General features: G+C 42.7%; 4 protein-coding genes across 8 annotated transcripts in view; 3 read left to right on the top strand and 1 right to left on the bottom strand.

Moving 5' to 3' along the window:
• The window catches only part of LOC1280713 (protein king tubby), a 32,655-nt gene extending 22,013 nt beyond the window's left edge, over nt 1-10,642 (bottom strand). The window contains exon 1 of the mRNA XM_061657222.1: nt 9,446-10,642. Within this exon, the coding sequence (XP_061513206.1) occupies nt 9,446-9,559 (114 nt within the window). The 5' untranslated portion in view covers nt 9,560-10,642. The remainder of the gene's footprint in view (nt 1-9,445) is intronic.
• Nucleotides 10,643-13,243: 2,601 nt separating this feature from the next.
• Nucleotides 13,244-14,898, top strand: LOC133393040 (regulator of microtubule dynamics protein 1-like). The gene is made up of 2 exons (XM_061656116.1): nt 13,244-13,861; nt 13,938-14,898. Exons 1-2 carry the CDS (start codon nt 13,775-13,777, stop codon nt 14,541-14,543), a joined length of 693 nt encoding a protein of 230 aa, XP_061512100.1. The 5' UTR covers nt 13,244-13,774; the 3' UTR covers nt 14,544-14,898.
• A 2,907-nt stretch (nt 14,899-17,805) lies between these two features.
• On the top strand, nt 17,806-19,222 carry LOC1280714 (regulator of microtubule dynamics protein 1). Its single transcript, XM_061659500.1, has 3 exons — nt 17,806-18,309; nt 18,401-18,954; nt 19,035-19,222. The coding sequence occupies exons 1-3, from the start codon at nt 18,211-18,213 to the stop codon at nt 19,090-19,092; spliced, it is 711 nt and encodes a 236-aa protein (XP_061515484.1). The 5' UTR covers nt 17,806-18,210; the 3' UTR covers nt 19,093-19,222.
• Nucleotides 19,223-21,698: 2,476 nt separating this feature from the next.
• Nucleotides 21,699-27,603, top strand: part of LOC4577554 (RNA-binding protein 24-B) — a 47,268-nt gene continuing 41,363 nt past the window's right edge. Inside the window, exons 1-3 of one of the 5 annotated variants that reach the window (XM_061655377.1) lie at nt 21,700-21,899; nt 22,422-22,450; nt 22,596-23,092. The gene's annotated coding sequence lies outside the window, so the exon portion shown is untranslated. Of the gene's footprint in view, nt 21,904-21,965; nt 21,985-22,421; nt 22,451-22,595; nt 23,093-27,603 lie in introns of those variants that run through there. The other 4 variants (XM_061655378.1, XM_061655376.1, XM_061655375.1 and 1 more) reach the window with 4 other exon arrangements.

Below are 27,603 nucleotides of genomic sequence, written 5' to 3'. Positions count from 1 at the left end.
TGTTTAATCTTCAGCATGATTTTCAACACTTCAACAGGCGGCTACCATCGTATTTTTACCGTGGGTTGAAGCCGGATCACATCACCGGTTGACAGTTAAAGTTTAGAAAATCATGCTAAAGAAATTTAAAATTATTATACCAAGTCTCTTTTGAATGTGCACATAATTACCGTGAATGTGAATAATTACCGCATACAACATGATTTTCAACAGCTGTCAAGCGGTGTATTTGCTTCATTCCAGCCGAATGTAAACAATGTTTTTCACCGCGTGCAAAATTTTATTCAACATCACTCTGATCATGTTTTATTTCTGATGTTTCATTTCCATCATCTTTATTTTTAATTTTATCATTATGATTTTCATCACGTCTCAAGCTGGACTGAGTTTAGCAGCTCTTTATGATGTGTTGAAAATTATTTAAAAGAATTGAAATTGTATTGTGATGCAAATACAACACGTGACGTGATGTTGAAAAACATCTTGCAAGCAATTAATTATGCTGTTTGAAGATTGAATTGAAAATTGACTTGAAAACCCCCTGTAAAGTATAGGCATTCACACAGAATCAGTATAAATTCAGGAACAAAAATAACACGCTGCATTAAAAGACTCAGCAGGTACCAAAACTTTGTTCAATTCGCAACTCAATCTCAACCTGTCATAGTCATCGCTTTGATTGATTTTTGTTTTCTTTTCGATTCCGTCCACCAAATACGTCACACAAAAGAAAGCATACTTTGCAATGCGAGCTGCATCATCGTCTACACAAAAAGAAAGTAACGACTACAACAACCAGACAAAAAAGGAGAGGAAAGCAATCCTGGAAACTTCTAGCCAGCTCGTTAAGCATAACCGTCCGCATATGGATAGCGTTCCAGAAACGTCCATCAGCGTGAAGAATCTATGCGCGAAAGGTTGTTTTTTTCTTTCTTTTGGGTGATATTAACATACGCCCCGAATGAAGTTGCTACTAGGCGTGTATGGAAAAAACGTAAACAACTTTGTCGTTCGATTCGGTTGGCGCGACAGACGAGCCACATCACGGGTTTTGTTGCTTCACGTACGCGCGTTTGTTACTTGTACTGCTCGTCGCGCCGACGCTCGGTTTATGAAAAGTTGGAGAAAAATCGTTACCATTTTCTATTCACTCACCGAGACAGGCGACGATCCACAGGGGTAGTGAGGAACAGGAGAAACGGTACGCAAGGTAGTGAATAAAAACGAAAAAAGACGCTTAAGTCTGTTTGCTCAGCACCGGGAAGCGTTGAAGAAGCAATGCACAATCCGGTGCTACATCGGACTGCAACTTTGTCTAGTCTTGTGAAATGCGGGAACGTAACGTGACGAAATCGTCTCCCGCTTGGCACACCGCTGACGATAGTGTTTGTGTTCCATTTTTTATTTTTGGGATTGAATCCTGGCAACAAACGCACTCTCGTTCTGAACTTTTTCGTTCGTATTCGTTACTGCTCGATTTAACGACTGAGGGAAGTAATTGAGCTGAAGTTTTGAATAGTTCATTTAGCCTTCAAATTCCTTTTTTTCATTTAAGTAAAAATTATGCTTCCCAAAAAGCTACCATAGTAACGTGGCAAGCAATTTCACGATTTTCCGACTTGCCAGCTTTCCCTGACACCAAGGCAACAACGAAACCCGCATATTACCCAAATCCCACAAACAACTTTACCACCCGTGTGCCTTTAGGGGGGGGGGGGGGGGGGGGGTGTGTGTGCGTGATATTCTGTGCGAGACTGTAACGACATCGTTGTTGTCCCTTTTTTGCGGTTCGGTACCGACCGACCTCCCTCGAATCGAATTTTTGTTTGTGGGCGTTAAAGAGGTAGCAACATTATCACGTGTCCCCAAAACATCTAACCTTCCCTACAGGACGACCGTGTACGGTGTTGCCCGAGCAACCAAGAAGGATGATGGACGAGCAAAAGGGAGCAAAGCTTGTGGAAAATTCGAGAATTTCTTTCGAGCAGTAGTTACTACACGTTGTTTGTTTTGTTATTTACTGTGTTTCGAAACATTCAATCGCGGGAAGCGGGTACCACCGTGTGTTGAAAGGATATTCGATTTTCGTGGAAAATTGACTGCCACACGGCTAATGAATTTCTAATGGAGATTGATTAGATTTTGGAAAATATATACACTTGATGTGGAATGAACAAGGAAAAACAGCAACAACTCAACGGAAGAGGGTCTCGGTTGCTATGGGGCGCCGATAGGGCCAACATTATGGACATGGCTTTTGAGGCGGTTGATGTTGAAAGCCGGTTTATGTGGCCTGGTTTCCATGACAGCAAAGTACCTGTGTAGGCTACGCGTTAGGTTTGTAATATTTTCTGATATTGAACTTTATTTGTTATTGCCATATTGAGCTCTGAAAAAACGAGGGCTGACATGCTAGGTGCTAGCTTTTCCGTGAAGGTAATGCAACCGATTTGAAGATTTTGTTGATGTTTATGTTTATGTTGAATACAAAACCCACAACCTAGCACGAAATAAGACTCAACCTGAAGTTCACGACTGAGCATTGTTTATATTATCTATTTTGACCCGTTTACATGGCTACGTATCTCTTTTTCCAGGTATCCCTTAAATCATAAAGGTACAGCAATTGATACTGAATCTTAATTGGTAGTCGAACTGATGCCCAATCCATACCTATGCTGGAATTGCTACTAGAACCCATACTGGGTTTGGAATAGATCCTGAAATCATACCGATCATGTAAGTTATTCTGAAACCATACTGGCTCTAGAAAAGATACATTTACCAGATACCAGATCCCATTTTGTAATTGATCCTGAACCCTGAACTCCGGTCCTGGAACTGCTCCCCAACTCATAAAGATCCAGAAGCTAAGCCTGAACCACTAAGACTCAACCAATTGATATTGGTATTGATTCCATACTGATCCTGCAACTTATACAGAAGCTTTACCATTCATGGAATTAAACTTGAATTCATACTGGCCCTGGCAGTTATCCTGGATTCATACCAGACCTGGAGCTTATCCAGATCACCTGCCGGTCCTGGAAGTCAACTTAAACCCATAATGGACCTGGAACTGATTCTGAACCCTAACCTGTCCTGGAAGTGCTCATCAACCCATAAAGATCCAGAAACTAAACCAGAATTACTACTAGGCTAAGAACTGGTTCATTCCTGGAATTGATCTTGAACTTATACTGGCCCTGGAAATGATCCCTGATCCATACCAGTTGTGGAGTTATCCATACCAGTTACCCAGAACACTTACCGGGCCTGGAAGTCATTTTAAACCCATAATAGTCCTGGAACTGTTCCTGAACCCACACCAGTCCTGCAGCTCATCCATATGTTATTTCAATTCAAGAGTTGTGCTTGGTTTTTTCCCAGTCAAGGAACGAATTGTAAACCTGTTTCGATGAAGGAACTGATACAATACCTGCTCTGATGTAGTGTAGTGACGGAAGAGTCCATCATGACCAAAGTCACTTCAAGCCTTTTGACAGACAGACAGTCTGATCTAGTTCCTAAATATGCTACTGGCTAATGAATCGTTCCTGTCAGCAGTTTTCTGTTTTTCAAAATTCAACGAAGAAATATAGCCTTCCAAGTTAACAAGCAGGAACAAAAGGTGATGCACGTTACTCCTAACTCCTTAGGTTGGCGTGTGTTTGTATGGAGTGTCGAAGCCAAATGTCAAACTTGATATTAGCACAAATTAGCTGAAATCGTAAAACCCCAAAATGGATAATTTCTATCAAATTGTATAATTTATATTTTATTGAAAAAATAAGAGATACAAGCGGGTATTTTCCCAAAACGGGTCTAAGCTACCTTGATATAAATTACAATTGCAAAACATTCATATAGGTTTGTTGAAAAGGTGTAAATAATCCTAAAAACAACGTCAGATGGACGCGTCAGTTACTTTCCCACGTTATTGAGCCTAGTGTGCAGCGTTTGCTTATCATTAACGCAATGCCCGCTATGCGCTAACGCACGTAACGGGTATCAGCCAGCACCGTATCCGTATTGATCTGAACCGTAGAACATCGTAATTTAATTTCATTGATAACCAGGTATTGCAATGCCTGTATCGATACTACTCATTACACTGATATGCTGGTTTGCCATTTATCTTTAACAGTAGCCATCGAACACCTTTCCCGAAAAGCGCTCCATCTGAAAGAACGCGAATTGCGCTGCTGTTCGTTCCTGTCCATTTGGCTGATCCCCTTTATACATTAATTAATTTCAGTTCGCGTAATCTCTTTCCCCAAGCGTCCAGTACTGCTGCTGCTGCTGGTGTACAGAACAAAGAACACTCAAAAGGGTGAAAAGCAGTCAGAAAGAGAGAGAGAGAGGGAGAGTGGGAAAAAGAACACGATAAACCATTGTTTGCTTCTCGTCGACTTTCTCGGGCAGATCCCAGCGCAATCGGGCAAAGGGATTTTCACCTTTCTGGCGGAATCGATTTCGAACGGCCATTTGCTGCCAACGAAATTGTTTCCATCATTACTCTTGCCAGCCGATAATTAATCCGATCCGTAACTGGGTGCCGGGCACTCTCCTCGCCAGCTGTGGTGGTGTTTGGGTAGGAAAGTTTTCGCCAAACGCACTTCTTTTCACTTGCTTCAATTTCCCCCCGTCAATTGGACGTAAAATCGAAAAGAAAAGGGAAAAACATCAAAATCAATCAAATGCTGATTTCAAATTCGATGCTGCGCCCGTTGCGGGTGGTCGTCGTCCGATCGATCCGGTTGACCTCAAAAGGAAGGTATGGAGAGGTGGGAAGCGTTTTCTTTGCTTTTCTTTTTTTTCATTTTAAACAGCACCGGAAACTGGGCGAACAACCATTGGAAAGCGGAGTTTGGGGGCAACTTCCTGGCAAACGGTGGTAAAATGGTAAAAGCAAAACAAACGAAATATATGCGTGTATGCGTGAAGGAAGATGGAAAAGAGCAGAGAAGGAAATAAAGTAAAAAAAACAGAAAGCGAGAGAGTGATTTGGGCAACAGAAGCCGAGCGCTTTTCATTTCTATGCAAACGAAATTGTTTAAAGTCGGCGCAATTCATGATTTATCTTTGAATGCAAAATTTTCGGTACGGAGAAAAAGAACAAACAATGTGTGACGAATATAAAATACGGTCTAAGAAGCGCGGGCAGCTATACAAACACGGCCTCACCACCATCCCGTGGGGCCGCGTGGCGTCGGCAAATGTCGAATGCATACTTTATGGGGACTTAGATGACTAAGCTTTTTTTCCCCCACTCCGGTCCCTGGCAGTCGACCCAAGCCCAAAGGAGGGAGGAAGGCAAGAAATCGATTCGTTTTGACCTCCTTCCAGGGTGGGGAGGAAACAACTGACACGGGAGCGAGCTTTCTGTTTGCATGATCATCAACGTTATTGGTGGTGGTCGGCTTTGCCGGAATAGCCTCAGCCCCGTTAGGCGTCGGCTGTTGAAAGGAGGGGGAATTTTCCCCATTATCTGTTTCATGTAAATTTCCAGATCTAAATGTATTTCGTTTAAATTTCAAAACTTTGTTTTATTTATAAAATATTAAGTTAACGACGACCAAATATTACAGAAATGTACGAAATTTTGCATAAAACTGAATCATATTGTAATAAAAATACGTTTAAATGATGCAAAATTCTAATAAGAATTTAAATATCCTACACGAAAGCGAAGACATATAAAAAATGATATATGTTGGTATAAATGAACACCTTCAAACGACGGCATAACCTATCGAAATGGCATTTAAATGTATCGTTAAGCAAAACCAGGGTGAAAATACAACAAACCATCAAACGGTAACGGTGGCGCATTTTACAACTTGCGTGCAGTGTTGTTGCCGCGAATAGAATGTGTCTGTTTGTAGTAAACGAAACGCGATTTAAATACAGTTCCTTCCCCCTTGTCCTTCCTTCTTGCTTTCCGAGTCCCACCTTAGGAACGTTTACGGGTTTCCATCAAAACAATCTATTCAACCGGGGCAGAGGAAGCACAACGTTACATAAACGGTTAAGGGAAGCCCATAAACCGGACAGACATTGAGGTCAGCAGCAGACGTTCGACCCCACCAAACCCTCGCTCCACCATCAGGCCAACTGCCACACCAACCTTTCCACCATTCGGTTCGTCGTTTCGCTAATGGATTGGGAATCGTGTGAGTCACCTAGTTGAACGTCCGGTTCTTGCATATTACTGTGCCGCGCAATTGAAGCGAAGGGAAAGAAAAAAAAACGAAAAAAACAACTCCCCCCTCCCGCCCAGAAGGGACAGTTGGAACAAGCACGGTTCCGTACCCAGGGACAGCAGCAGCAGCAGCAGCAGCAGTAAAAAAAGCCTCCGGGTTCAATCTAAGCAGCACCATTAAAGCTGGACACTACACCATCCAGTTCTCCGTACGCTGATGATTGCGCGTGTACCAGCCAAGTGCAATGGAGATCGTGGCAGGTTTGCAAATACCCTTGCAGGCCGGCTGGTTTCGGATCCGGTTCCCAGAACGCAGTTTTCTCTGCATCATCGTCCGCTGGAATTTCGCGCAATTCATAGGAAGTATTAGGTCTTTTTTCACGTTTATTTGGGCTACGCTAACAAAGTTGCGTCTAACATTTGCGCAAGATAACGGGGGAGCGGTGGAGACAAAACGAGCGGGTTCCATAAAAATAAAAAATACAACCCCGACTTGCCAGGCAAGTCACGCTGGATAGGGGGTCGTAATGCAAACAAAGCGCGTTTACTATACGCTTACAGTGTGTGGAGATAGTATGTGGTTTGGGGAATGTGGAATTACGAGCGAACTAGTTCACAGTTTTGCTGCATATTGTGCATACTTTATGGTAAAAATCACAGGCTGTGAGAAAGTACAGTGTGTCGATTCGTGGAGATATCGATAGGATTTGCCTTTCTAGAGCTAAGGAAAGTGCCTAAGACACTTATTCAATCCTTGCAAATTAATAATTGCGTCCCTAAAAGCCTAAGGCCTAAAAGCGACTGACTTATGATTAATAAAGGAAAAACATCATGAAACCTGCGTTTATGTTTATAAATTAAATTAATAATAAAAAAAAACTATTGGAAATTACATTCATGGATTGTACTTGTCTATTGAAGCATAATAAATCACACACAGTTTTTATAAATAAACACGAAATGTAAAAACTGCTGATGAACAGAGCACTTTATATGAACTTCCTTTCAAAACTAAACTTATTTCAATACATTTTAAATTTTACTTTTTCCAAACATCAATCTCTTACATCTCTTACTCCAAAACTTTTACATTGTTCTTTCATTCAATTAGAACGGAATATAGGGTAAATGTACCAATAGTGGTGCAATTTGTAGTGGTACCGATATGTTTTAATGGATTTTAAGTGTCAGGAAGGACATATTCTGAATATTTGAACACATATCAATTGTAATATGTGTTATCTTCGCAATCACAACCATGAAATACATCAAATTTACGAAAAAATACATATTTTTGTGACTGCTTCGTTGTACCTATAATGGTGGTATGGTTCCTATAGTCGTCGTATTGTGTTCCTATAGTGGTGGTAAACAAAGATGCATAAAAAACGGTGTATAATATCAATGAAACTTAGTTTAGAAGCTGTTTTCGTATGAATTGCAAGGATTACTGCCATAATATTGGTTTCTTCCGTAATTTGATCGTAAAAAATGTATTAATTTGATCGATGAAACTATTCACTAAAGTACTGCATCACACCTGTCGTCAACCTACACCCGGAAGAGTGTGCTTGATTTGAAGTCAATTTTTCATTCAGCCATATAAGCGAATTTTGGCCTGTTTTTGGTAAATTACCTACATAAAACTCATTTCTGTTGCTTATTTTAGTGAAAAAAGTACGACATGTCGAAAATATCCTCGAAAAAATCTAAAACAACCTGTTTTTATTGATTTTATAACTATAACCACTATAGGAACATGCCTGTTTTGTGTACCCATAATGGCACTATGGTAAAAAACACTTAAAAATGCATAAATATGGTCCAAAGGCAAATAATTTTAGTAAAACAATAATATTTCATAACAGTTATATTGAAAAACTAATAATTGTATTTGTAAGTAACTAGTAATTGGATATGTGGTCATTTAGAACGTTAACAGAAATATGAGTTTCGTTATGAAATCCTAAGGATTTTGGAAAAATGTTGACACATGTCACAAAATAATGGATTTTTCTGTCACTAAGAAACGGAATGGCCCCATTTAACTTTTAAACCCTTTGTAAAAGGCTAAAGAACATTTCACACTAACGTAAATAACTCAATAACTTTTAATTTGCCGTATGAACCGCATTTTAGTGCAATACCATCACTATTGGTACTACCACCACTATAGGTACATTTACCCTATTTTATTTATTGAATATTTTTTTGACATTTTGCTTCAAAAAATCATTCGTTCAGATTTTCTAACTCAATTGTTGTAATCTTTTCAAGATGTCATCGTTTTATAAACACATTTTAGCTCTTTATACTAATAATGCTTTAGGCTTTGAAACATATTTAACCTGAATTGATGGTGAATAGCAATCCTGTGGTACAGTTGTTAACCCATACGACTTAACAACATGGCCGTCTCGGGTTCAAGCCCAGAAAGGACCGTCTCCCCGTAACTGGGACTGACTAATCGGGCTGCATGGTACAGAATGAAGTCTCGAAAGCCTTTTATAGGCAGACATGTCCGCATAGGCCATTTACACCAAATCGAAGAAGAAGAAGAAGATAGGGAAAACGATAGAATAGTAAGATCAACAAACAAAATTAACTTAGCATAGTATAGAATAGTATAAATATAAATATATTGTTGCAATAACAATATTGTTTAAAACATAAAGAAAGATATAAAAGAGTATTATTTTAATTCCAAAAATCATCTCAGATAAAAAAAAGATCCATGAAGACTAGAAGCTGGCATTAAATAAGACATAATATTAGATAAATCATAATTAATAAAAAAATAAATGGAAGAAATAGTTAAAGTAAACAACTTTCGAAACCAAACAATATGAAATTCTCGATGATCGATTTTATTTCCCCCACCCACCATTGAACAGAATGCATTTCTGTGTGCGAAAGATAAAACTTTTCCACCTAACAACACCACCACCCCGCTGCCAACCCCTCCACCATGGGCTAAACAACAATAAAACTATAGGAAAAACAAACCCAAACAAAACAGCTGTCAAGCCCAAACTACAACTGTGTGAGTGTGGTCGTGTGTGTGTGTGAGTCTGTTTGTGCTGCGTCGAAGCCGTTTTGACCTTTCGGCTTGATTCCACCGTCCACTTCACCGGGGAGCGCTCTGGACGGGGCTATGGAGTTCTTAAGATGTTTCATTTGCCCCTTCCACCCCCCCCCCCCCCCTCCTCTCCTACCATCCCCTTTATCGTCTGCTCTTACCTGCTGTTCCAGCTTCTGGTGCCGGCTGCTGGCATTGTTGTTGTTGTTGCTGGTGCTGTGGTGGTGGTTGCCACTGCCACTGGTGCTGCTGCTGGTATTATTGATTGCACTCATTGCGCGGCGTCGTTCTTTCGCGGTGCTCTACCTTCTTTCCACGCCGCAGCCACCTCATCCACACACGCACTCACGCTCGGAGGGGGGGCAAAAGCACACCACACATACACACACACACAAACAACACGGACCACAGTGACACACCCCGGGGAAGCTCGTCAACAAGCGGAAGCACACACCGAGCGTCGTCAAGGATATACTTTCTTCCCTTTTCGTTGCAGGATATATTCGTTGACGCAATTTTGTGTTTAAATACCTCACTAACACATACGCACACTCTGCTACACACTGTGTCACACTGCACAAACGCTGCTGGCGCTGGTACACAACAGAGCACTGGAAGCAATCGGCAGGGCAACTGGTGCAAATCTTTAAACGCCGATAGCCTGCAAACTCTCTGCGCCGATTGGTACCAATTATCAAACACCGATACCGCGTTGCCCAAGATAAAGTGGACGATGCACCACCAGTGCAGATCGATGCGCCACGACCGTTGCAATCGAACGCGCGATGATGCGTTCCTGCCGCTCGTTCCTGTGCTCGTGTATAGCAACAAACAACGGGGCCCAACGCTACCACCACCACCAACAAAACCGTGCACGTTGTGATGTCATACGGATCGAAACTATTTTATCGATACGGGGGCTCAATACGGCTCAGACGCTTATTAAAAAATCATTTACCGTAGCGGGCAGGGCCGTCCACACAGCAACGCGTTGGGTGGTTTTTGGGGGCGACAAGCTTTGCACAATTCCGCCCGAAAAAAAAACGTTATCCTGTACACAAACACCACCGCAGCGTACACCTGGACGGTCAAACAAATGTGTGGCTTTTACACACACACACACACACACTTGTGAAAAAGGAACGCTGCAGGACTGCAGGGATGTTCTTCGGAGTGTCAATTTGGGTTTCCCTTCGATACCGTACGGCGATGCCAAACAGACCGACGACACGGACACGGACCGAGTGCGCGTACGGCTGCGTGTGTGCCTCTTGCTCTGGACGCGAACGTTATGAAAATAACGGTAATGGTACCCGAGGCCCCGTACCGAGAATCAACCCCTACGTGCTATAAGCAGAGTGACCAGAAATACCGATTTATCTGTATTCCTACTGATTTTTTCGTAATACTAACCAAAAAGTCATATAACCATTTCCCAAATCACTTAATGTATAAAACTATATTTGGAAATCACTAGCAACTAGAACCAGAAGATCAACAGACACAACTAAGGCTCGTGTCTGCACTTCATGAAGTCGAACGCGCTGATAATATTTTATATGCAATTTGACAGATAATGTAACCCGGCGCTCTAGCAGCAATAGAACACGACATCGAACATGAAAAATGTATAGGACTTCACATGTTCGATTTGTGGGTTATCACATCGAACATGTAAAATCCCATATATTTTTCATGTTCGATGTCGCGTTCAATTGCTGCTAGAGCGTCCCAACGATTTGTTGGATTAAATTGCCTAGTACAATTTTCAGATCGACACTTCAGAAAGGCCTCACGTGACCGCTATGAACTAAATCTAAACTATCTCCTTTAAATAAATAAAAGATGTTATTTGCTCGTGCTGCTCTTCATGGGACAGATTAGCTTCCATCTCCGACAACCCCCCTCCCCCCACCCACCGCTCAACACTTCAAAGCCTACCGAAAACTACCGAAAAAATCTTTAACTCCTACCGAAAACTACCGATAAAATTTTGATGCGCCTACCGAAAACCGCAAAAATAATCTGGCCACTCTGGCTATAAGCAGGCGAGCTTTTGACAGTTTTGACAGTTAGGGTTGTGTTTTGGCGTGTGCCATAAAAAAGAAGATGCCATAAACAATGTTGCAGGGTTGTTGTGAATGGTTTGAAATCGGGAGTTGAAAATGGAAAAATAATGTTTTCACACATTATCATGGCACACAGATAAATTGATTTGGTATCAAAGAACAAAATTCTTGAATTACAAAAATTTACTACATTTGTTATTTGTACTATTTAAAGATGAGAAACTTTGTCATATTAACACTAAATTTGATGCTCAATAACAAAATATGCCTTTTTAACAGTGTGTTGATTTGAAAACCTGATTTTAATCCCAGCAATTATTCAGTTAGTAGAAGTATTAGTAACATAACACCTAATTAGCTACTTGATCTGATTCCAACTGAAGATTACAATGTTGTACCTTTTTGTAGTTGTAGTTGTAGTAGTTTTAGAAATTCAATTAAAAGGATAATATTTTGCATTTATCAATTAATGTATCAAATCAGTACAATTTGGTCCAAGACCTGTCAAATTAAGCATATCGCGTATAACAAAATCGCTCATATTGCGTATGGCGTACATCGGAGAATACCTGTATATGAATACGATCTCCAATATTGCTTCAAAAGCTAAACCTGACTTAGTAACATCCTAATTCTCCTCAGACGTGAACGAAAACATTTGGACCAAAAATCTCGCAAAAAATTTTGGTCGCAAAGTTCTTTGTCGCAAAGTTCTTGGTCTCAAAAATCTTGTTCGCAAATTTCTTGGTCGTAAAGTTCTTGGCCACAAAACTCTTGGTTGCAATATTCTAGGTCGCAAAGCTCTTGGTCGCAAAGTTCTTGATCACAAAGCTCTTGATCGCAGAACTCTTGGTCGCAAAGCTCTTGGTCGCAATATTCTAGGTCGCAAAGTTCTTAGTCACAAAGTTCTTGGTCGCATATTTCTTGGTCGCAAATTTCTTGGTCGCAAAACTCTTGGTCGCAAAAATCTTTGTGTGTGTGCAAACATCTTGTTCTCAAAAACTTTGGGTACAAATTCCGGCTGATGATTTTCTCAAAAGTAAATTTAATTTCTTTCTATTGTATATTTCTTACCATTTTCTAGATACAGGGTTTCCCACGATTTATTGGTCAGTTCTAATGATTTTTTGGTGCGTTTCCATACAATCCAATACAATACAATACAATACAATTCCAATATAATTGGACCAAAAAACTCTGAGAAACGGCCAAAAAATCGCGGGAACGCACCAAAAAAAATATGAGAACCCACCAAAAATTGATGGGAACCATCCAATAAATCGTGGGAAACCCTGTATCTTGTAATCTATATTTCGTGTAATTAATTTTGAAACGGTCAATAAATTGTGGAACCAATGCAAAACTATTGAAGAGAGTTTAGAATTGTTTATGATACTAAAATAAATGTGTGTAAAAAGAAATGCTTCACGACCCTCAAGTCGACCATGTGCGCACAGTGGGCAGATGCATGAACGAAGGAGTCACGCAGAAAATCAATTTTTCATATACACATACCTGAGACTGCTCCAAACAGAGCAGTGAGACCGATATTTCAACTGTGCATCACAATGTTTCATCATCCCGATATTTAGTTTTATTCAATAATACATTCAAACGACCCGATAAGCACCCATCGATGGTGTAAATAAAATAACTGCATATCTCACCTGAACTCGGAAGCATTTCCAACCACCCCACCCGAGCGGAGCATTCTGGTTGGTTTGAAAAGTCAAAAACCGTTGCATATTCATCAAATCAATGTGTTCGATCGGAAGCGGCACGCTGCCTTTCCCTCCCTAGCTGCCCCGTCGACTCACACTGAGGAAGCTTTGGCCCCTCAATGGCAATGAAATCGTAGAACTTCGCAAACACACACACCAAAGCCACTCTCGTGCGGCAAGCCGAAGCGCAGCGTTCGATGACGATAGTGGCCGGCGCGTTTGTCTGATAAAACGTGTACACCCTCGGCACCATATTCGAACCCACCGCCCCACCCGTAGCGTAGCCGGGTTCCGTTCGCGCCCGTACACTTGTTTTGGTTGCAGTGCTAGTGGTGCGGTTGGTGTGTGCTGGTAGTGTTTGTGATTATCCACCCTGCACTGGGAGAGTAGGGGAGGTACCGGGAAAGGAAGGGGAGTGACACCAAAGTAGCACTGGAGGGTGGCACATTTTCGTATCGAGTCTAACTGTGACTGTGGCCGGGACTGTCGCGGCTTTTACGCAGAGCCCCGAGTTTTACTTTCCAACGGTCCTCCGTTCTGACGTGACGTGACGCGGCGTTTGACTTTTCTCCCTCGTGTGGTGTTCCGTTGCTGCAGTTGCACACGGCAATCGTAGGAGGCGTAGGGTGGCCTCCTTTGTTCGCTCGCGCTCACAAAAAAACACACATAAACAAATCGATATTTGCGTTTTACTGCCACGATGTCGGCCGAAGAGTTGAAGCTGCTGGACGAGCTGTTCGAGAGCTGCCAGTACCAGGACTCGCTGGACATGATCGAGAAGCTAACGGTAAGCTAAAGTGTTGGTTGGCAAAACTGGTGAATGTAACAGTGGTTTCCGTTTGTTTCTCCCCCCAACCAACCAGGACGGACGGGACAGCTGTGAGGTGAAGTGGCGCCTCGCCAGGACCGTGTTTTTCCTCTCCAAGCAGTCCACCATCGACGACGAGAAGGAGAAGCTCGTCCGGGAGGCGTTCGGGCACGCATCGGCCGCCCTGGACGCGGACGGGGACAACTTCGGCGCCAACAAGTGGTACGGCGCCATCCTGTCCGAGAAGGCCGCCCTGGACGGGGTGACCGAGCGCATCAAGCAGCTGGAAAACGTGCAGAAACACTTCCAGCGCGCGGTCGCCCTGAACGGGACGTCCGATCCGGGCATCTGGCACATGCTCGGGCAGTTCAACTACAAACTGTCCGAGGTGAACTGGATCACCCGCAAGCTCATCAATTCGGTCGCCCCGAACCCACCGACCGCCTCGTACGCGGAGGCGCTGGAATGCTTCACCAAGGCCGAAACCATCAAGCCCGGCTTCTACGCGCTCAATCTGCTGTACCTTGGCAAGTGCCATCTGGCGCTGAAGCAGCCGGGCGAGGCGAAAGCGTGGCTCGAGCGGGCCGCCGCCGTCGAGGTGCGGTGCGAGGACGACCGGATCTGCCGCGAAGAGGCCACCGAACTGTTGCGGAAACTGTAAGAACGCGGGCTGCATCAAGCTTCGCGTGCTGTGAGCCGTGTGTGTGTGTGTGTGTGTTGAAGGGAGGGGGGGGGGGCGAAAGGGTGCCTTGTTACCACGGACTGTTCGTGCGGTGTGGTCAAAGTAGACCGTGCCTTTTTGGGGTGCACCATCGCTTGCAAGTGAATTTTAAAGTGACAAGTGCGCAATGAAGGGCGTTGCGTGCATTAGGAGAGTTTTATTTTTTGAAATTTTGGTTTTACCAATCAATCCCGCACAATGTACGCTAGTCGGTTAGAAAATGTACAAAAGTTTCTAGTTCGTTTTTGTTACACGCGTGTTTGTGAAATAAATTGAAAATCAATGGCCATGAAAATTAATATGAGTGTTGCGTTTTGCTACTTTCAACTGCTGTTTTCAAATAATTGTAAACATACTAGACAAGAACAGGTATGGAAAATGCAGGGGCTAAAGTTCAACAGATATCAGGCTATTTTTAGTCTTACCTGTCAATTACACTACAGCTGGAAGTCATCGAGAACCTGCCACCCTGCGAGCCATACCAATTAATCGCGGGTGCTTGATTTTTTGCACCCCTCCTTGCTAATTTGCTTTCCGTGTCCAAACGGGGGCTTTTTTTCACTCTCCTCCCCCCCGGGAGCCTAACATACCTGTTTAGATCCCTGCTTGAAGTTGTTGTTGCTGTTTGCCACCCCGTCCACAATACATCTTGACCTGTTCTTATCGGTAATGGTCGCTTATCGCAATCGGCAACTCGCAAGCTGACAAAGGAGATTTGAAGCCCTTGATTCACCTAGCACCTCCCCCCTGCAACGTTTCCTTATCGTTCGTGGAGGGTATGTAACAAGTGTACAAACCCTGGGTGGTAGTGGTGTTGGGAGAGAGATAAGCTATATGTTACCCGAATGAACCCGGCAAATGGAAAAATGAATACGAAAGTGCATCAAACGACCCAATGCAGCCCATCCAAGAGAAGCGAATGTAGCTTCACGCAGCTTGTAAAGCCAAGATCCAGGGGTCGGCAAACATGTCCAGAAAATGTAATAATTTAATGTTTCCTACTTTTTAGTAAGAAAAGTTTTGTTTTTCTCCCCGATTCTATTGTATTTCTAATGAATCTTGATTAAGATTTTCTAAGCTTGTTATTAAATTTAATCTAAACATTTATTTTGCCTTTAGCTTTTTCTTTGCAAATCCTTTGTTCGATTCGCAATAACGATTCTTTTTCATGTTTTCATTGATCTGTGTTTAAAGAACGTTTTATTACTCAACATTTGGTTTCTTCGCACACATAAATAGAATTGCCATAATGAAAAGAGTTTGTCTCCAAGCCGTTCTATTAAAAAAAATTCTGCTCCTAAAGTTAACGACTGTGTAAAGTTTAAAATTTGCGTTATATTATACGCTGGGTAGATAGTAAGCTATCAGCAATGATTATTCCAAAAAACCTTTTAAAAGGTCAGTATATAAAGAAGTGCTGTGAAATGCCTGCCCCTATGCCTAGGTCAATTAGGAATAAGGATTTTTTGTCCAGCCTTCACTACAATTCGTGTCAATTTTTGCTGTTTTTTATGGTCTGTAGAGTTTGTTGTTAGTTTTTTTATTCATTTAACTTTAATTTGTTTAAGATGGTTGTCATCGTGCAAAATGGAGCACAACAAATATACTTGCACATATATTTTTAATGATGTTCAAGATCTGTGGCGTGCAAGAAAACAGTGCACTAATGCAATCTCATATTTGTTTTAAAGTAAACAGCTATTATATGATTTTGTTTGTGTACATAAACTTGCTTTTATGTTCCAGATATACTCATACACTCATGCATATGTGAATGGAAATGCTTAAAATAAGAGATGTATTTGTTTTCAATCTTCAGTAATACTAAAAACCAGTTCGTTTAGAACCTGGCCACTGGTAGAAAGAGGCTGTAAAATAAGAATTTTTGAATATAGGGACATGAGTTTGGCTCCAAACGAAAGATTTTTTATGGACATTTTAATGAAAAATATAAATAAATTATTAAAATGTTGATGTACAGATGAACGATCCTTTGATGCCTCTCATTAGATTCCGCACCATCGATAAATCGTCTTATTTAGCTTGTTTCTCCAGCAGTATGCAATGCAATAATAGTTTTTGTGTAGCTTTTTCTTTTTCAATTGTTGTATAATTATTGTGTTTATGTTTGACTTGAGTTTATTGTTTATAAAAGTTCGTGTTTTGTGCCTTTACCTGCCAACGGTTTGTCATGATTTCAATTTGTTGGCAAATTTCGTAACAAAATTAGTATTTATATTTGTAGAAGATATAGGATCATGCTTTAGAAATACAGGGTTTCCCACGATTTATTGGTTGGATCCCATAAATTTTTGGTGTATTCCCATATTTTTTTGGTGCGTTCCCACGATTTTTTGGCCGTTTCCCAAAATTTGTTGGTCCAATTGTATTGATATCCAATCGGAAAATACCAATAAATTATGGAAAAGAACCAAAAATCTATGGGAACCCACCAAAAATTGATGGGAACCAACCAAAAATTCATGGGAACTGACCAATAAATCGTGGGAAACCCTGTATGACAGTATCGACTAGGAACCTACATTTTAAAACAGATTCGACTTGTCTCTTCCCGGACCATGTTAAACTTTTCGAGTTCCTTTTTATTCCAACACTGTAGTTCTAACGTTAATAACTATTGCACACAAGCACTTGCGTATGAAAACTGTTCGAAGATTGTATAGTGTGCTCCAATGCCTTCAAATAACTATGAAAAAGTTCCATATAGCACCTGTTTTTTTAAAATAAAACTAGATAACTAGACTTCTATCTGAACAGGTCTTTAGCATTAGAATTTGCTTTTTGAATTACCCATTACTTTTTTTTTTTAATTTCAAATATGATGATTAAAAATGAAGAGAGCAATCCCGAAGTAAAAGTGATCAGATGAAGAAATAAAGTTCCATTATTGTTCAAATTTATGTCACAAAACACATGAATAAGTGTCAATATGTTAACAATAAGCATCATTAGCAAAGTCTGATTTTTCCTTCAAATACTGGAAATGTGTTTGTAACATTCATTGTAAAGAGATCATTCCAATTGTACGTACGCGGCAGATATCTTGAAGATAAGCACAACACAAACGGAAGCTTCCGGAACGCTACCGCAAAGCTTCTGTTGCACTTTTGTCGAATTGTTTTATGTTTCATAGTGATTCGTGTGCCGCACAAAGAGAGCGTTCGAGAGAGTAAGAGAGTGTCAGATGAGAGCTGATAGAGTTCCATTCAACACATCCAGGAAGCGCTAGAAGCGGGTACGAACGGCACTGTGCTTAGTCACCCTAATGACATCGCAAAATTGTGCCTCCGGGGAGGGCGGCGAACCCGACTGCTGGAACGGGCGGCAGAGCGACGAGGAATTGCGTTTTGCTGTCCAAAACGCAGATAAGCGGCTACTGCAGCCGACCCGCGGAGAGCTCGAGCCCGAGTGGGGTGGGGTGGGGGTACAGAATCGACGTCCGAATCGGTCGATTTTGTAGTGGGAGCCCTCCGTCCCTTTGCCCATGTCTTCCCAAGGTCCACCAAGCGCACTGGTGAAACTGGTTCTGCAGTGTCGCGAGATCGCTGCAGGCGAACAGTAACGCGGTACCGCTTCAACCGGCAACATGGAGGACAGCACGTGGAAGGAAGCCGATCAGCTGTTCGCTGAGTACAAGTTTCGCGAAGCGTACGAGCTGCTAGTAGCAAGCAGGAAGCAGAAAACGGTAAGAACCCAAAGGCCCGGTTAAGGGTGCGCGTAGCAGGCTTTAACTAACGGGGCTTTTCATTTCCAATTCTTCCGGGGAACATTTGAAGGACCCGGACTACGAAACGCTATGGCGGCTGTGTCGTGTGGTGTACTCGATGTCACGCGAGCTGACGGCCGACGAGCAGCTCGCCAAACAGCTGGCCGCACTCATATACGAGGGCTTCGAGTATGCGAAGGAGGCGCTCGCCCTACAGCCGGAAGCGGCCAAGTCGCACAAGTACTACGCCATCTTTCTGGCGGAAAAGACCGGCATCGAGGGACTGAAGGAGCGTGTCCTGCAGCTCAGCACGATCTTGCGCCATCTGCGGCGCGCAACGGAGCTGGACAGTTCCGACCCGTTCGCTTGGTTTGTGCTCGGTCGCTTCTACCACAAGCTGGCCGGGCTGGCCTGGTTCCAGAAGAAGATGATCCACACCTTTACCAACGACATTCCGGAGGCGACGTACGAGGACGCACTCCGGTACTTTGAGCGGGCCGAGCAGCTGCAGCCCAACTTTTTCCCCCTCAACCATCTGATGCTGGGCGAGACGTACATTGCACTGAAGCAGGCGAAAAAGGCCCGTCCGTTGCTTGAGCTGGCCGCTAATCAGACTGCACCACGGTGAGTTTTTGATGTTGTGCTTGTTGTACTTGCTTTGAAGGTCGCTAAGAATGATTTGCTAAATTTCATGGTCGTTCCAGCACGGCGGATGATCGTGAAGCGCAGCGCGAAGCAAAGGCACTGCTGAAAAAGCTGTAGATGACGTCTTGCAACCTCACTCTCAACCATGGCACACGGTCTCTCTCTTCCTCTCTTGTTTTAGGTCTATTTTGTTTCTTTGAACCCTCGCAATAAATAACAATAAAACAAAAAACACATCCATTACCGATCCGCCGTACCTCAATCTGTTTGACCGTGTGGCACGACAACCTTATCGCAACCCGGAGCCGGAATGGAAATCAGACTTTTTGGGGAAAGAAACGGATGTTCCTGTTCGCGTTGTGCGTACGCGAAAGCCTATTCTGGCTTGCGGTGGCCAATGGAAGATAAGAACTAAAACACAAAAGGTGATCAGTGCGCGTATGTTTTTGGTACGAGGGTGCGATAGTGTAATCGGTGATGCGCAGGGGATGGTTTTGTTGCTGCTGTTTTTGGTTGAATTTAGTGGCGCTCGATTTTGGTAGATAATTAAGCGTCTTGGCGGCAGTGATTGTCATAACAATTCACACTTGCTGCGGCGACACGTGGGGTCACGAAGGAGTGAGGCAACATTTTTCAATTAATGTGCGCCAGAGTGTTGACAGTAATGAGAAAACACGTACGCAAATGATTTATTTGTAATTATCTGTCTTTAAATTCATTTTTTGCTGTTGTGATTGTTTACAGTTTTGGTGCAATCAAATTTGATAGCAAAATGCATGCGCGTCATCAATGGTCGCTGCACAACGGCCGCATCGCAACCGAATTTTGAAAGTTGGTGCTGAAACATTTCACGTTAGTATCGCTAGCGTAAGATAGGTGACGCCACCAGTCGCATGAAACCCCGTTAGCTCGTAGTTAAGGCCGGGCTACATTGATCGTACTCGCACGCGTAATTTTGATTTTCACTAGCGCATCTGGCGGCGGCTGACCGAAGCATTTTGCCAAACAATTTGGAGCCGCTCCAGAAAATACGTTAATTTTCCATGTTTTTTACTTAAATCGGAGGAGAAAAGTTTTGTAAAACGTAGATACACATGTCTTGCACGCATTGCATCCATTTTTGCAATGGAAAACGATGGAAAAACTAATAAATTTTGAGATCCGGCAGGTCCATTCCCTCGATGACCAAAAAAAGCTTCCACCAGCCGCCGCCAGATGCGCTAGTGAAAATCAAAATTACGCTTGCGAGTACGATCAATGTAGCCCGGCCTTTACACGTGCCATTTCGATTAGGTGTACTGGAAGTGTTGTGACGGGTTGTAAAAAGTGGAACAATGTTAAAATAGCTAGAGTCATAATAGAGACCATTTTAATTTATATTGGTATTTCAATGTGGGGCAACATGTGTTTGTTAAGCAATTTAATAAATACTTTTTTTTAACTTACCCATAAATATGTCAAAATAAGCTGCTCATTTTACCTCAAACATGTCTGCGCATCCTAACCCATATGGAAAATTTCTACATTTTATCATATTACTAACAATTTCCATAAATTTTTCTGCTTTCATCATAAAAACCATGTATAAATATCATATATTTGATTTGATGATTTGATACTCTGAAAAACTGCCACGTATTGTTGTGTACAGTCTTTCCCCGAGTTACGCGAAAAATGCGTTCCGGAGACATTCGCGTAACTCGGATTTTCGCGTATGTTGAATAGCACGTTTTACATCCAAAATATACTTGATTAATCATGACATTTGATGGAATCTAGTTCATTTGAATAATTTATTACTTATTTGAAGAAATTGGTGTAGAAAATTCGGTTATTTCTGTTAATTTTTGTTATTTTGTTAGTATATTTCCTTTAAAATTGATAGAAATTGTACTGATTTGACATTTGAACTGTCAAAAATAAAAACTCGTGTGACTCGAGTGTCGCGTAACTCGGGGAAAGACTGTATAGCTAAAAGATTAATTTCGCATTGTTAAAAATAACACATGTGTGCTGTTACATCGTAATTTATATTTTAATTGGTAGTTGTTTTATAACAGTGTTGATATAAGACTTCCATAATTTTTTTTGAATCTTTATGTTTGTCTTACCAGTCTAATGTTGCCCGTATTGCTTCAAATGCCCATTTAGCCCCATGTTCCCCTACATATATTTTGTAAAAACCTTGCACAAAACCTCGTAGTGAATATAATAACAAAAAATTAAAAAATACTGACAAGATATTTTTGGAATACCATTATTTTTAATCAAACGTGATTTGATACAAAATTGAACAATCGTATCATATTAAAATTTTAACATTTGCAATATCTTTTGCTTTTTTGTTATTCTATTATGATACTACCAAACGATAATAAAAACAAGTTTTTTATAGATACTATTATTTTCATAATTTTGCAACATTTATCCAACTATTTATGCTATAGAAGACATATAATGTAAAATTACCCAAATCAAAAACAAAACATTCCAATACTTTTCCGCGCAAGAAAAACATGCCACCAATCTCTAGGGGGTTTTCGCAAGGGCCACCACGTTCCCGCCTATCAACACCATCAGCGTGAAACGTACGGTGTGTGCATTCGGCTCGATCGGTCCGTCTCTTTCACGCTCCCTCAAAACACGACGCGTCGGGCAGGGAAAATCTGCCTTCGGCTACGCCGCTCGCTGCGCACATCGGGGCCCAAAAGTGTGGACGGGGCAGACAGAAACGAAAACCCACATCCAACAGCACACGGCGCGCTCGGCAGCACGCTCAATCTTGTTTTGCGCGTTACAAAGCGAACACAGCGTGTGTTTTTCCTCCGTGTCACTCACCGCTGCTGAAAACGCGCCATAAAAATTGTGTGCAGCACACTCGGTGCAAACTTTTGTTTGTTGTGTGGAAACGCTTTCCTTGTCGAGTGGGTAAAGTTGTGAAATATATTTTAAAGAACTGTACTTTGTGCCATCATTTCACACGATTTCCGATCATTTGGAGACAGTTCAGTGTGAGTTTAGCAGGAATTAGCAGTATTTTTGTTGGTTCGTTCGGTTATCCTTGTGAGGAGAGAAAAGGAGTGTTTATTCCCGCCAAGAGATCAACTGCACGAGTCCTTTATAATCCGAAATTGTAAGCGGAAATGTGAAAGATAGTTCGTACCGTGAGGCAACGTGGTTTTAGACCAGTTAAGTGGAAAAAAGGATCGCGTAGGACGCTATCGAAAGAATTATTGCGTATTGCGTTACAACGCGTCAATTGTAGCATTGAAGTCGCATATTCTTAGGAAGTTGACGGTATATGGCGCAATTCTAAACCACTATTACATGAGAAAGTGTTTTTATTTTTATTTTTTAAGTTTCCTAATATTACTTCAAATTACTTTTTTAAATATTTCCCACTAAATAAGCAGTAAAAAGATTAATTAAAATTTAAAATTTCCCAGAAGCCCTGTTCGTTAGCTCCTTGCATCAGGTCTCAAATAACAAGACAAAAGAACAATTGAATTGTACGAAACCAGTTGACCGATTGATCGAAGCAACCATAGCCTTGCTCCGTTGTGTGTCATCATAATAACAACTCAAATATCAAATATCGTTTCGTACCCATATTTTTCCAGGAAAAATCCAAGCAGCCCGTGTTTGTGATAAGTGTTTGAAACGGAAGATTAAAGTGATTAGAAGAAAGAAGCCCCTCAGAGAGAACTGAAATTCAAATTTTGCTTCCAAGTCGAGCGGCTAGCTTGTGTGAACGTGTGTATGTGTGTATGTTTGTGCTTGGCTTTTGTTGCCTGTATAATATAGGCTGGCTTTTGAGCCACTTTGGTCTGCTTGTGCCTGGTGAACAACCTCGATCGAACCGTGCGTCGTGGTGTGTGGTGCATTAGAGAGATAGCTGAAGAAAAGCAAAGGAAAAGCCCATCATCCTCCTCACGCCCGCACGCCGTTTGTGTGTGCGTATGAGTGTGTGTGTTTAGGTCGGTCATACAGAAGGGGAAAGCGAGGAAAATTACTTACCCCTCGCGCCGTCGGGCAGAGCCAGCAATCGCAGCAGCATCGGATTCAGCTACAATTCCACTTGGCAGGAACGGTTCCGGAATTGAGAAGAAGAAATCAGGTAATGCACCATTATACTCATCCAAAACCGACAAGAAACTCCCACCCCTGCCTTCCCCACACACAGCCAAAGCGAGAAAGAGAGCCAACCTGTGTGTGCAGTGTGGTTAATAACAATAATAATGCCCACAACACCATAATTGCGCCCCAGGAGAGTGCGCTTCTGGGCAGTTGCGGAAACCAAGCCAAAAAACTCGGCGTTTGCGATGCCTTCTTCTACCCCCGAAACAAAACAGGAACAACCGACATTAGCTTCGAGCATTATGCCACTTCTTTCCCACCCGGCTCCACCTCTGCATCGGTGGGGTTTGTTGGGGGTCGGTACGAATTTCCTGATTCGGACATAACTGGAATTGTTTTTTCATAAAAATCAACCTCCCTGCGGATCATTTTCGGGGTTTGCTTGTTGGATTCTTTAGACCAGCGCCCCCAAAAGAAAATGCTAATTGCTGCTGAAAAGCAGACGTATCCCCGCTGCGGTCCGACCGACCAGATGCTGGCCAGCTCACTCGTGGATACAGTTAATGCGTGTGCGTTGCCGGCAGCTGAGCGCTGCCCTTTTCCCCAAGCCTCTCCCACAGGCTGCACATATTTCACACGTACGCATGGTTCGGTTGTATTACGTTTCATCAGTTTCCTAATATCATGTACCCGGGCCATCGGGCGGCGCGCGTTCACAAATCGGGAAACAACCCTCGGCAATACAATGTGTACATGTTAATATCCCCGTACACCACCACCACCCCCCTCTGTAGTTGTTGTATGCAGCGTTGGGGTGAACGGAAACAGCGCGGCGCATCAGCGCGAGCATTACCGCCGGCGTGCGTACGGGAAGTTGCACCGTGCGCGTCGTCCTGTACGCGTCTAACTCTGTGTGTGTATGTGTGTGATTGTGTGTATTTTCGAGAATTGTTCCTCGAGGATCTCGTTTGTCGATGCCCCCTTCTGATTTTCTGCTCTCTGCAGCGGGCAACAGTAGGCCGTGTGTTTGAAGCGTTCCTGCCTGCCTGCCTGCCTGACGGGATAAAACAAGAAGAGGGTCCTTGTACTTGCTATACACACACACACACGCACGCACGTTTGGTGCGGTTGTGTGCGTGCGTGTGCACACATTTGTGTGTTGGTTAGATCGAGCACCGGAGGGGGAAACACACATTTTTGTGACAAAGGGCTCAGCGCGGTGGCGGCTGTGTGTGTGTGTGTGTGTGTGTGTGTGTAGTGTGCTGTTCCACCAATCGGGTACGCGTTTTTCAATACTCCGAGGTGGGAAGCGGTGGCAACAGAATACTGCTGGGGTGTGTGTGATTCGGCCTGAAAGGACTCTGAAAGGACCGGAATCGGTCCCCGTGACAGACGGGTTGATTAGGAAGAGAGCGCCCGGAGTAATGAATTTTATTCGAACCAACTGGCGGACGAGATTTGGATGACGTGTGTGTTTGGGAGGTATTGTTAGTATTGCGCATATTGTTGTGCAAGGCATTTGAAGTTGCTTTTTTTAATAAGGTTTTTGAGTTCTTAATACAATCTTTTAATTACTACAACATGCAACAATTTTGGACTAAAGTTATAATGCCTTTTGGTGATTTTGGTGTTACAGGAACATACATATTCTTTTCATTCATGTTTATTCTTTATGAGTTTTGCTATTGTTCATATTCTATCTTTTCGTGGTTGCTTAGTGTCTCTCTTATCATTTTATCCTTTATTGAACTGAACCAAAGTTCTAAGTAGAGAATGTTTCTTTGTTCATTTTATTTGTGTCTCTCTTTTACCGATAGTAGGATTTCATAGAACATATTGACATTTTATAAAGATTCTTCAAATGTTTTCGACATTTGTTCAAAAATCCCAAATATTATTCAATATGTTCGAAGGATTATAGCCTTTTTTACAAATTTTGTTCAAATTATTTGATTAAAAATGTTAAAAGAACGTCAATGACTGGTGAAAGTTCTTTGAAATATGTGTCATTAAGTAGTCAGGCGAGTTAAATCAATTCTGCATACATTATTATCACTATAAGTCACATCTTTCCATACCATCGCACAGTATCTAGCACATCTAAGGTACTAGCAAGGTACACTTTGCCGACTGTGGTCATCAAAATTGATTTTTATTATAGAGGTTCTGCATCAATGCAACAATTGACTGCTTAAAATCGAAATAATCAGACCTAATTGTCGTGCCAAACTTACTAACACACCTCAACGCGTTCCGGTCCTGTCCTATTTCAGTTTTCCATTATCTTCTTCTTCTTCATTAGGCACAACACATAACCTTTGTCGGTCAAGTCTGTAGACCACTACTAACTTAGTGGAGCTTGGGCTTTCAGGGATTTATTGTTTACCCCCCATTGCAAGGTTCTACGGGTGCGATCCCCATTCGGGTTATGAACCCATGACGGGCATGTTGTTAAGTCGTGCTTGTTAACGACTGTACCACGAGACCGACCCAAGACTCGGTTGTCCATTACCAACCCGATTAAAAATGACCCAATCATCAATAAGTTACGAACGGTTTCGTACCAAGATTCAAGATAGTTGTTGATACAAAATGTGTCTATTTGAGTCGCAGATCCTCATAAAATGTACAAATTTGACAAAGGGAGTGCATCACAGCATGTTGTGGTTTTTTAGCTGATTAAAACCGTTTCTGAAATTGCTTGTAGTCTATAATTATTGTAAGAAAATGCTTGAAGTCCCATTTATTTCTAAAGAAGTTGGGTGTTCATTGCATTCAACACACACACACACCTTCACTGTAGGACGAGAGAGAATAGTTTTGAACACTCAACAAAGAGCAAGGCAAATTTCGCCTACACAAAAACCACACTTAACCTCTTCCGTTTTGGCGGAAACCAAAACCCATCCATCTTGGAACGCTTAGGCATATAGAGTGAAGAGATTTCTAATTGTAAACCGTTAGGCACCACCATTCCGTGCGGAAATCAAACGCCAAATCGACGCGCAAGTTTCGCACACCGGCTACGCTGTAGAAGAGGGTTCGGGCTCGATTAAGTCGTTCGATGACTTGACCTCTCACACCTGCCAAAATCACCGCACCAGGGGTTTTCTCACTGCTCCCCGGGGCCAGGTGGGGGGAAAGCGTACAGCGCATAAAAGGCAAACGTTTTCGATGCGTTTATCGCCAATTCAATCGCGCACAGCAAGTGATCATCAAACGAACGTGTTACGGACTGATCGTGTTGGAGTTCTTCTTGGCCCGTGTGGTGGCTTTGGAGCTTTTCTGCCTTCTGGAGCCGCAACGAAGCGCGCAACGAGACGAAGAAAGTGCACACGCGGCCGCGGCCAGAAAATCTGGCCACTAGCTGGCCGGTGTCGGTCGGTCATTATCGGTCGTTTTGGTAGCGAAACACACAAACACCACAACTCCGCCAGTAGGAATAGTATTGTGGCCCTTGCGCGCTCTGGAGATAGACACAAAGGGGTGGAAAAACTACCGCTGCTTTCGAGCGGAGCTCTGGCCGGCTGTGGGTTGCTGCTCGCTGGTGTAGCTTAACAGCCCGTTGGATGCCGGGTTGGCGATCCGAACAACCCGAACGGTATACACACACGTGGTGTGTTGTGCGTTTCGCGTTTTGTACGCATGAAGCGCTTGATGATTCACGCGCATCTTTCTCTCTCTCTCTCTCTCTTATTTTTCCGCCCAACTAGCAGATGGGCAAGCTCTACTAACGGAGGTTAGTAAAACAAGTTAAGCAAAAAAAAAAACGAATCAAACCAAAAGAGCCAAAGCGATCGTGTGCAAGAGCCAGCGTATATATGTGTGTGTTCAAATAGGAGCAAACGGACCATTCCCCCCTCCCTTAACGTTTTTTTTTTCTGGTGTGGTTAGTTCGCCCCGAGAGCCAGCCCAGCGAGACCCAACGCCTGTTTGTGGGCTCCACTTATGACTCTGGTCGATGATTAACAAATTATTTTCAACCGTTCGTTTTTTTTCTCGCTCGTTCGTTCTCTCACTGCCTGCCGCCAGTTGGTTACTTTTCGACCCGCTTAATGTACTTGCTGCCGGCATTAATAATGTGTGGGGCGGAGGGTGAGTGGAGGATACCCATTTGCTATTTGATTTGGGATTTTATTGGGGGTGCGTTGATGCGCAGGGTGAAGATTGAAACTTTTGGGCTTCCGCGCAAAAAAAAAATGGAACAATAAAAAATAATATCGTGCAATGTGTGTGTGTGTGTGTGCCGGTGCGCAGGTGTTGAGGGCAACACTTTTGCGTCGCGCTCTTTCCCCCCCCCCCAGCAGCCAATTGGAAATGGAAATGCCATTATCGGTCGGATTGAGGTTACATCCAGCTAAGTGTGGCTGTGTGCGGCTTTCCTTTCCTTCTGGGCGCTGATTGATGGAGATACCAAAAGGTGCTTGAAAGAGACTTTCAAAACTCCATTTTCTTATCACTCAGCCTAACGCTGGTGGTCGATAATGCTATCATTAATCGAACAATTTGAAGCAAATGTTGTGTCTTGTGTGAAATTTAAATGTGGAGAGT

This window comes from Anopheles gambiae, chromosome 3 (assembly GCF_943734735.2).
Source record: "Anopheles gambiae chromosome 3, idAnoGambNW_F1_1, whole genome shotgun sequence".
NCBI lineage: Eukaryota > Metazoa > Arthropoda > Insecta > Diptera > Culicidae > Anopheles > Anopheles gambiae.
This window is presented reverse-complemented; position numbering and strand designations above follow the sequence as displayed.